Source organism: Dryas octopetala, chromosome 2 (genome assembly GCF_963921425.1).
Source record: "Dryas octopetala chromosome 2, drDryOcto1.1, whole genome shotgun sequence".
NCBI classification, from domain to species: domain Eukaryota; kingdom Viridiplantae; phylum Streptophyta; class Magnoliopsida; order Rosales; family Rosaceae; genus Dryas; species Dryas octopetala.
Window position 1 is genome coordinate 26,722,556 of NC_141367.1, and position 10,424 is coordinate 26,732,979.

General features: G+C 38.9%; 2 protein-coding genes and 1 pseudogene across 2 annotated transcripts; 2 read left to right on the top strand and 1 right to left on the bottom strand.

The window, feature by feature from the left end:
* Positions 1-1,830: 1,830 nt before the first annotated feature.
* On the top strand, positions 1,831-4,734 carry LOC147294903 (uncharacterized). Its single transcript, XM_086233315.1, has 2 exons — positions 1,831-2,297; positions 3,199-4,734. The coding sequence occupies exons 1-2, from the start codon at positions 2,217-2,219 to the stop codon at positions 4,300-4,302; spliced, it is 1,185 nt and encodes a 394-aa protein (XP_086089441.1). The 5' UTR covers positions 1,831-2,216; the 3' UTR covers positions 4,303-4,734.
* Positions 4,735-6,034: 1,300 nt separating this feature from the next.
* Positions 6,035-6,947, top strand: LOC147294904 (uncharacterized). The gene has a single exon (XM_086234244.1). The coding sequence runs from the start codon at positions 6,190-6,192 to the stop codon at positions 6,778-6,780; it is 591 nt and encodes a 196-aa protein (XP_086090370.1). The 5' UTR covers positions 6,035-6,189; the 3' UTR covers positions 6,781-6,947.
* Positions 6,948-9,094: 2,147 nt separating this feature from the next.
* LOC147294905 (putative E3 ubiquitin-protein ligase XERICO pseudogene) lies at positions 9,095-9,867 on the bottom strand (annotated as a pseudogene).
* Between the last annotated feature and the right edge of the window lie 557 nt (positions 9,868-10,424).

Consider the following 10,424-nt stretch of genomic DNA (forward strand, 5'->3'; position numbering starts at 1 on the left):
TGAGTCATGAGTCGTCGTTCCAATTGAGCGTTACATTTGGGTCAAGCACGACCCCACCGATTTTTTTTTATTTTTATTTTTTATAATTTGGGTCAAAAACTCAAAATCATATCGTTGCAATTGCTATATATATGCCAATGTTAATTTTTAAAAGATAAAAAAAAATGTTACTTTCACCAATTAACATTAGGGATGATATTTCAGTTGCTTTGCATGGCCACATGTGGCAGATTCTGAGTCTGTGAAAACGTATGCATGAAATAGACTAAAGTCTAAAACAGAGAGAAAGGAAATGGGAAGGAAAGAGCATTAGAAAAAAAAACAGGACCAGCCATTTTGGCTTTTGTGATTCGGAGTCATCCGACCTAGTAATTAATGAATGCATTTGATTTGGAATTTTGATGAAGGTCATGTAGACTTGTAGTACATTGACTCAATGACTCATATATAGATTAGGATTTGTAGATGGTTATTCTGGTATATATCCCAGTTTAGAGTTGACCCGTCATGTTCGCTAAAAAAAAAAAAAAAGAGTTGACCCGTTATGTATGAATTGTTCCAACTTCAAACAAATTACATTGATTGGAGTTAGAGATTACAAACTTAAAATAGATGGTTCAATTGTCTATCTTTAATTCTTATCTTAATTACCGCGGAAATTGACAAGTATTTTGATTTATACTTTCTGTTCCATTCTGATTTCTTGTAGGGTTCCAACAGAAAATAAAAGAACTCTTATATCAAATAGACTGTCTTAAGTTTAATCAAATAAATTTGTAAAACAAGGATATGGATCCTCCCTCTGCCAATCCCTTGGAACTAATTTCAATAATGATGACCATAAAAAAAAAAAGATTAAAAAAAAAAAGAGAGAGAACAAAAAGGAATAATTTGTCAATGAATTGGGCCTTATTACACGTGATTGAATTAGTCAGAAAAGGGCAAAAAAAAAACACTCAAATTGCAACTTCACTAGGTGACCACTTCACAGGAATCACCCCCATTCATGTATATTAAAAACCCTAAACCAAAAAAAAAATAAGAGAAAAAAGTTAAGAATCCTTAAACAATATAATAATGAAGAAGACTTAAGAGTAACAATAACTTATTAGGGAATAATTAGAGTTGATCAAATACCAATAATTTATAGTAACACAATAACTGTACAATAATTAACCCATGTGCTGCCCCCTTGAAGAAATGGGATAGTCTCTACCCATCAACCACAATAGCAGCATGAGCCACCCACCCACCATCTCAGCCCCTTCCAATAGGGACCTAATCAAAGAGGAAAAGGCTCATGGTAGGACCCACAATCTCTCTCAAATACCACCTAGGCCTCATTCATTTACTTATACAATTAAGTCCCCGAGGCCCAAAGGGCCCAAAGCTTCCACCTAGAAAAACACGGCCTTGAACAAGATATTAAACCGAAGGATTCAACCACATAGAGCCACGTGTCCTTGGTTCCAAGAGACCTGGCTGGAATTAGCAATGCACCGATTGTCAGCAAATCAAGGAGGGGACGACACATCCTTATGCCATTGTTGTCTTGAGCCAGTCATGGACCGCGTGGGGCCCCACCAACCCAGACCCCCCTGACCCAGCCAAACCCGTCTCCTTCCCATGTTCCACCGAATTACCTCCCTACCCTCCGGCCTCATCCGAATAAAGAAACGAAGGAATGGGCATTTTGGTAAAAAGGAAGAGATTTTATATGAGGAAACCGAAAAGAAAAAGAAGGAGTAGTGGGGTAGACGACAAGTGAAACGGCTCAATTTGTAGGTGCAGTGTTGCGTTGTGTGGACAACTGCCACCCAATACCAGAGAGCCAGAGAGGCCACAGCCCACACACCCTTTCCTTCTACCCTGCTTTCTCAACGTTCTCTCTCTTTCCTCTTTCTATTTTTTTGGTTTTTCATATTCTATTTCTTTTTCCTTAAACCAAAAACTTGATATTTTCTCTCTGATCTGTGTGTTTGACAGAGACGGAGAGAGAGGGCTTAAGCTTAGCTGCTTAACCAGAGAAGACTAAGACCTTACGTTTTTGCTTTGGGAGGAGAGATCGGGGGAAGCGAATCTGCTGCCAAATTTCCGATTTTTCCATCCGATTCTGGTATTGGGGTCGGATAGTTTGGTAATTTCCAAGTTCGATCTGCTGTATTTGAAGTTGAACTCTGGTGGGTCGTGGAGTTAGTGAGAGAAAGAGTGACAGAATGTGGTGGATGATGGGTGAAGGAGGAGGTCATTACTGCTCTAAGAAGACTGATGATATTTGCGGCAATGTTTGTGGCCAGGTACTTTTCTTCTCTATTTTTATTATTTCGTTTCAAATAAAAATATCTTTTTTCTTTGTTCACTGATTTTGGCTTTCTGGGTATGCATATTTGGTTGCTCAGATAATGTAGCAGCAATGGGATTGTGTTGTATTCCGGAAATTTGCGTTTAAAAGTTATTAACTTTTGCTACGATATTCCCAATGCAATTTTTTTGGGCATAGAGTTTATAACTTTTTCTTATGACAAAAGTTCAGTTTTTGACTTATTTTCCTGAGTTTTCTCAGCAACCAAACATAATATGTGTGCTTTTAAGAGCTCTGTTTTTGTGATACTGGTCAGTTCAGTCGAAAATAGGGCGACCAGATCAGATGGGAAACCTGCCGTTTTTCTGTTAGCAAATATATATGAAGATCATGGAATTCTTCGCCTTTTTTCTTTTTGGCTTTCTGATTTTATCCTATCTCATTGATTAATTTGTGGATAATTCAATTTTGATATTTGTTATTGAATGTAAATATTGATGTTTGAGTCACAGTTTGCTCTAGGTGAAATTACAAGTTGGTGGCTTTTGGTGTTGAATTGACAATGGTTTTTACTAACTAAATGGATATGTAGCTTTTATGATTTTTATCACAGTCCCTCCACATGGTGGTTAGGGAAACTCGGAGGAAACTTATAAAATTGTTGATATAACAGAAAAAAGGAAGTCGCTTGTTAGCTTAAAAAAAATCTGTGAATTATATAGAGTAATATCTTTTGTGGTCATTCATGCCTTGTGAAATCATTATGCTTATTATGAATAGAGGAAGTAATCCTCATTGAATCTACATCTGAATCATTTGAAAGTTCTAGGAATTTTTTAATGGGTGGATTTCTGTTCATCTTAAGTCTCACAAATATGTTCTTTCCTAATGTGCAGGAATCAGGCCGAATGTTGAGCATGTCAAGAGTTCGCTGCATTCTACGTGGCTTTGATGTGAAAGTTCTCATCATTCTTTTTACACTCATCCCGACCTGCATCTTTGGCATTTATGTGCATGGGCAGAAGATCTCATATTTCTTGCGGCCACTATGGGAATCACCCCCCAAACCTTTTCGTGATATCCCACACTACTATCATGAAAATGTGTCCATGGAGAACCTCTGCAAACTTCATGGTTGGGGGATCCGTGAGTACCCTAGGCGTGTTTTTGATGCTGTGTTGTTCAGTAATGAGATGGACATCCTTACCGTACGATGGAAAGAATTATACCCCTACGTAACACAGTTTGTTCTCCTTGAGTCAAATTCAACTTTTACTGGATTGTCAAAGCCTCTATTTTTCTCCCGTTATCGTGATCAGTTCAAATTTGTTGAGCCCCGGTTGACTTATGGGACTATTGGAGGTAGATTCAAGAGAGGGGAAAACCCGTTTGTTGAGGAGGCATATCAGCGAGTGGCATTGGACCAGCTTCTCAAAATAGCTGGTATTTCTGACGACGACTTGTTGATAATGTCGGATGTTGATGAGATCCCAAGCAGGCACACTATCAATCTCCTGAGGTGGTGTGATGATATTCCACAAGTCCTCCATCTTCGGCTGAAGAACTATCTATATTCCTTTGAGTTTCTTGTCGACAATAACAGTTGGAGAGCCTCAGTCCACAGGTATCGGAAGGGAGAGACAAGGTATGCACATTATCGCCAGACAGATGACATCTTGGCAGATGCAGGGTGGCACTGTAGCTTTTGCTTTCGCACTATCAAGGAGTTCATATTTAAGATGAAAGCATACAGCCATTATGATAGAGTCAGGTTTTCAAACTATCTAAACCCTGATAGAGTCCAGAAGGTAATCTGCAAGGGGTTTGATTTATTTGATATGCTTCCTGAAGAGTACACCTTCAAGGAAATTATTGGGAAAATGGGACCTATTCCTCATTCTTTCTCAGCTGTTCATCTTCCATCCCATCTGTTTGAGAATGCAGAGAGGTATAAATTTCTTTTGCCTGGAAATTGCAAAAGACAGACAGAGAGTGGCTGAGCTTTTCTTCAGTAAGTTTTGATGTCTGTTTCTGTAAAGATAGTTGGTCATGCAGCTTCTGTGACTCCTCATGAAGGGTTCAACCGAACAATCGATGACTGGTGTGTCACTGACATAGCTGTGCCTCAGGCTTGGCTAAATTTATATCATTCTTTGGTAATGTTTGGGGACTGGACAGACTTGGGTACTTAGGATAATGTTTTGTACATAACTTTTCCTGGAGTTGGGTTTTAGTATAAAAGGTGGAGCTTGTCTATCTACTGAGAAGGGGGAGCCTGCTGTGCTGGTAACAGTTGTCACAAGGTGCTTATGTTTTTTTTAGCTTTGATATTGCTTGATTCCCCGGATATACCGAAAAGACAGTACAAGGGTCCTGCACACCCTTGTTGAGAAATTTTGTTTATGGGACAAATTATTTGTTTATGCGGTGAACTGACCTTCTTTGTGACTTCTGAATTGCCTTTTAGATCATTTATTGATCAAAATGCATACTAGATAATGCAGTATGTGCGACTGTGCATGTTCTAGTCCCCCTTAACATCAATACTTGATAATGCAGTATGAAGATATTCATTGGGACGTTTTTTTTTGGTACATCAATACTTGGGGAACTTGTTCAAGTCGTTTTAAACTTGTGTCAAGTTCTAGTCCCCCTTAACATAACTTGCTTAAGACGACTTCACACTAACTTGATATGTTTATTAAGTATGTTTTCTTTGGGTTAACACATCTCATAAACCATACATTCAAGACTAATACTCGTGTATTTCTAGACCAAGTCCATTCATGCATAATTTGAAGCTTTAGTAGGTCTGAGGTCCAATTTTGATTTGAATCCCTTATTCGGACAAGAATTTAGATTTATCTTCTGTTGATTGGACTTGGATCTCCTGCCTTGCTTCTATGCAAGGTTGGTACTAAGCTCAAATATGAGTATTTGAAGACAATCTCTCTCTTCTTACTTTTTCTTTCTCTACTTTGTCTTCAAAAGTTTAGATTACTAGCCTTGTTTCTGTCTTGATCTAGTTCCCTGTTGATTAATGCTTGGCAGTATCTTCTTGTCTGATTTTTTTTTTGCTTTTTTCTTGTCCGACTTTGGGCTGAGAAGTTGTCACACATATGAGTTTGTCGTGGAGAAATGGTGATAGTTTCAATAAGGAACTATTAAATGAAAAACTATGTATGTAATTGTTTAGTACAGAATCAATGTAAAAAATAATATTTGTGCACATGAAGTTGTGCAGAGAATATTCATAAAATACTTTTGTTCTATCAACTCTGGTAGTTGGAGAATGCACTACCAATCAATCTGTCGCTGAGGTGTATTGACCCTACTGTCTGGTGTCGACCAATGGGCTCAACTGTGCGTTAATCAACCCTCTCGAATGCCATGTTATTTAACTTATTTGCTGTACATAAGCCATAAAGGCCTAGTCTGCAGGACTGACACAGTATAACTCATATAATTGACAGGGTATAGTAGACCTGCAAAGGTAGCAGAATCAAACTCTCAAAATATTGATAATTCTACCCTATTTCGTTCTTAAGATGAATAATAAAAAGATCCCCATATAAAATGGGAATCATCTCCTTTTTGGGTGTAATTATTTTCTTATCCCTTTGGCCTAGCATTTCTAAGATCTTGGTATCACTTCAAAGTTGGGAATAAAGTTGTACAAAAGCATACAAATGGAGAAGGCACTCAATCGCCTAGAATTGCATATGCATATGCCACTCATACATGGTCAGTCAATATACGGATATGAGATGCATTCTTATCTAGTTACAACTTGCACTACATTTGGATCAAGCCTATAAATGGCACCCCCAGCCTGAAGACAGACAACCAGATCCAAAATTACAGATACAACACATCGATCCAACAATATGCGTCGAGCATTTGGGTTCCAGCAGCAGAGCTATGGCATACACCAAGAGGCTCAACATCAGAGCTATTCCATGCACCAGGAAGCTGCTTGGAACTCAAAAAACGACTATCACAACCATATTTCAGGTGTGCAAATTGCGCCTTCTTTATGCCTTGATTCTCAGTTCATTAACCACCATGCAATGTTTGATGGAAGCCATGCTCTGCATGATGGTTTATGGCATGCCCAAAACATGAACCAAAATGGATGGTCCAACTCTGTCTCTGGCTCTAGCACCAGTGGTGCTTTCTGTAAGAACCATACTGCCTCTGGTACCAAAAAGTTGCCTTTGGTCAGTGTCATGAATGTCTCACAGTTGTCACATGGTGGTGGTGCTATGTTCAACAATGCAATGGAGAATGGTGGATATGAAACTGTCCAGGAAGTAGTGCATGTTCCAGCAACAATGAGAGTGCAGGAAATGAGATATGAGCGCAGCTCTTGGGGTGGTGGTGATGATGGCTTTCAGTATTGCCATGGCTTTGATGACAATGCTAGGTGGAAGCGCAATGGCTACTGGAAAGCTGAGTGGATATCAAGGGGAGCCTAAAAGCAGAGAGATTATTATGTAATCATCAAACTGCGCTCTGCCTCTACAACCTCTGCTTCATGTTTTAAGATGGAATATGGTGCTTATGTTGTGCTCATTTACTCTTTTCTTTGTTGCTTACTGAACCAAAAACTATAAATAAAGAGATTATGTTTACTAAGAGAAAACTTGGTCATAGTCCAGGAATTTTGGTAGCTTTTTAATTCAAATGCTGCATCATCATCACCTCTTAATTAATCCAATGGAGTCACCATCACACAATTCATGCTTTAAAAAATCTACGATATTTGAGCTGCCTTTGAAAAATCTCTTTCACAATATGATTCCTAGTGCCTTAGTAGGCATGGATATTCAATAGGATATGGATAGCTGTTGTACCTTTTTTTCTCCGACATGATTGCTATGAATGTTCACCATTTCTAAGGCCCCTTGTGGAGATTTCTAGAAATTAATGTACAAGATTGCAACATCTGCCTGCTTGTACACTACCTAATGACAACTTGGACTTGTGCCTAACCCATAACACCAAATCCTCCTCTAATTCCCATAAAACCAAGTGCTTCAAATTGATCAGAGAAGCATATATACCCCAAAAACCATAAATAATTAATTATGTGAATTAAACACTCAATTCCATACGTTTTATCCATGCTCAATAACCCAATGAAGTGACGGATACAAATTGCCTTCCTGGCTAGATTAAAAGTACTTATTCTTCAAATTGTGTCCATAAAGGTTTTGGCTATAAATTATGGTCAAATATAAATCCGAATTTCGTTTCAGATATTCCATTGGTAAATCCTAAGAGAACTCTTTGGTGCTCTTTCTTTATGGGATTCTTTAGACCACCAAGTTTGGCCAGAAAAGAGGGTATTAGATTCAAACCAATCTTATCCATGAAGAATAGAATCCATCAATTCTTCTCTATCTATAGAAACTATAGAGCACTGCACGTTACTTCACCATTACCATGTATATATAAGTCCTTGAGCACCCTCTGCTCAAACACAGCAATTGAAAAGTACTACAGACAATTAGAAAATGTCGTTCAGAAGTAGCAACTCAAATGAGTACCAGTTCTTTGAATCCACGGTGGATCCTAGGCCTAATAGGTTCAGCACTACTCAAGACAATGCCCATCACTGCCCAAAACATCATGTCAAGTTCAGCAATGAGTATGAGGAGCGTGTTGTAGAGTCCCCAAGAAGAGCACGAGCGGTTCGTCGTCATTTAGAAGATGTTGATGAAGTAGCTGAGAAGTTTATTAAGTTGGAGCACCAAAAATTCCTCGTGAGCCAGATGACCATGAGAAATGACTAAGGGCACTCAACCCTCCTATGTATACGTATAGATTCCAAGGTTCTAGCCCTCAATAATTTACAGAGGCTAAATAATGTCTTTTTTTTTTTGGCCAGGGAGGCTAAAAAATGTCAAAGCTACTACTAGATTGCTTTTAAATTTGTTCCTCATATGTTGTATGTAATATTACTGATGATTTCTTTATGAAACTGTAGCTTTAAGTTTTTATTCTGTCTTCTTCTTCTTCTTCTTCCCACCCCAATCCCCTTTTTTTTGTTTCCATTGTCATATACATGTCAAATTATAGTTTCTTCTTAAAGGGTTGGGATCATTATGGACATGAAAGTTTCTTTAAGTGGTGCAAGTTTCAAATTTATGTGGCAGAGCAGGAAGAAGCAAATATATAAACTCTAAGCTATAAATGGTAACAGGTAATGTAGGAATTGGAGACAGAGGCCGAGATGGAACGTGGTCCATAGTTAAACTAGAGCCACCCATTACAGTGTACTGTGCACTACATATCCTAAGATGTGATGCCTATCTGCTCCAGCAGCATTGTCTTTCTTCTGTGTAACATAGCTATCTAAGGCTGCGATTTATTTACTTGGAATTATTTTGTTCTAAAAATTACTAAGTCTACTAACCAATCCAAAAGAAAGAAAGAAAAGCATCAAATTTAGTTTCTTTTTATAAAAGTACTCTTTTTTACTTTTAAAAAAGCAAAACATAAAAATAGCCTGTTTTTTCCAATTAGTAACAGGATACTGTCTCTTTTTGAAATGGCATAAATCAAACATGCTGAAATCTTCAAGACATGTGTTCCACCTTTTGTTTTTGGTCGAAATTACCCTAGACATAACTTGTCCCTGGCTCCCTGCCCAATTTCAAGTTTTCCCAGATGTTCATTGGGAGAAGTTTGAGAAGATTTGGTAGCATAAACAGAAAGTTTCAAATTAATGCTTCATCCCCTTCCTTCTTTATTTTTTTAACTTGTGGTACTTGTACACACAAAACAGAACAAAACAAAGCAAAGCAAATTAACATTGTTAAAGAAGTTTCTCTAATGGATTTGCTAAAAATTACAGGAATAAGGAAAAAAAGAAAGTACAGCTGAAATTAATGTAAAGGATTAATAGTATTGCTTCAAAAACCTCATCTTAGTAAACACCCTTTGTTGTTCTTGTTGTTGCTGTTGTATATGTCTAGTCAATAGAGCGACAGAGAGGGCAGGTTGTATGGTTGTTGTCAAACCACTTGTCCAAGCAACCTTTGTGGAAGAAATGTTTGCAGGACAACTCACTCACCTCCTGCTCAGCTTCAAACCCACATAGACACACACAACACTCACCAGTGTTACTTTTGGCCACACTACTGGACCTGTTGTGGCACAAGGACTTGAACTGGGATATTGAGACTCTCCTGTCGCTTGCAATATGCTCTGGGCACCCAATCCCATCTGGGTCTTCTTCAAATTCCTGAGAATTGGCATTGGCACCCATCACTTGGAGCACAGATCTTACCACGTTCTTCAACAGAGCCACTGAAAAAACTGTGTTCATTACCAGCACAGGCAGCACCCCCTCAGCGGCACTAGGAAAGTTTGAAAGGCCCATCTCTGTAATTTGTATGTTTATTTCCAAAAACACCCACAAACAGTCTCTCCAAAATCTTAGCACAAAGAGTCTGAGACAGAGAGGCAGCAGAAAACACAGAACTAAGCAAAGCTAAGCTAGCTTTGCCTCCACATGAGAAGCCTTAGCCCAAGACCACTCAACTCTCAACTCACAACTCAAAACCATCTGCGGTAGCTTGGTGATATATACATAGTCTACATAGAGGCTCATCCTAACCACCAACATGTTAACCCTGGTTGGAGGGATAACCATGGTGGGGTCAGAGGCAACAACACGTGGCGACACGTGTAGGGTTTGTGTAAGTCTGTAAGACAGTGACCGATTTTGTATATAATAATGGGAGTGTAAAAAATAAAAAGTGAGATTTGCACAGGCAGAAAAAGGGTAAATTTTGACGCAGCCACGCGTCCACGCGTCCACGGGAGTTTGGGAGGGCCAATGAGGTGGCGCAGTGTGGCAGCCCTTGAGACCTTTCAGTTGCGAGGGATCGAGTGGAAGTTTCTTGATTCCTGGAAGAGGCGAGTAAAGCCATCTGTGGAAGAGGCCATTGATTTTGTGGTGCTTTTTCAAAGACATCTGTCGGTATATTATACATACACCCTTCTCGGAACAAGCGAAACTGGTCCACCTTCTTCGATCCTCACCACCCCAACAAAACCTCATTTGCTTTCCCAAATCTTCATCGCTTTCACACGCTGCTGTATTGTTGCT

Excerpts from the sequence above, each read along its gene's own strand:
- LOC147294904 (XM_086234244.1), top strand. The coding sequence starts at position 6,190 with ATGCGTCGAGCATTTGGGTTCCAGCAGCAGAGCTATGGCATACACCAA.
- LOC147294903 (XM_086233315.1), top strand. The coding sequence starts at position 2,217 with ATGTGGTGGATGATGGGTGAAGGAGGAGGTCATTACTGCTCTAAGAAG. Across the intron at positions 2,298-3,198 it reads GCGGCAATGTTTGTGGCCAG|GAATCAGGCCGAATGTTGAG; the intron begins GTACTTTTCTTC and ends CCTAATGTGCAG.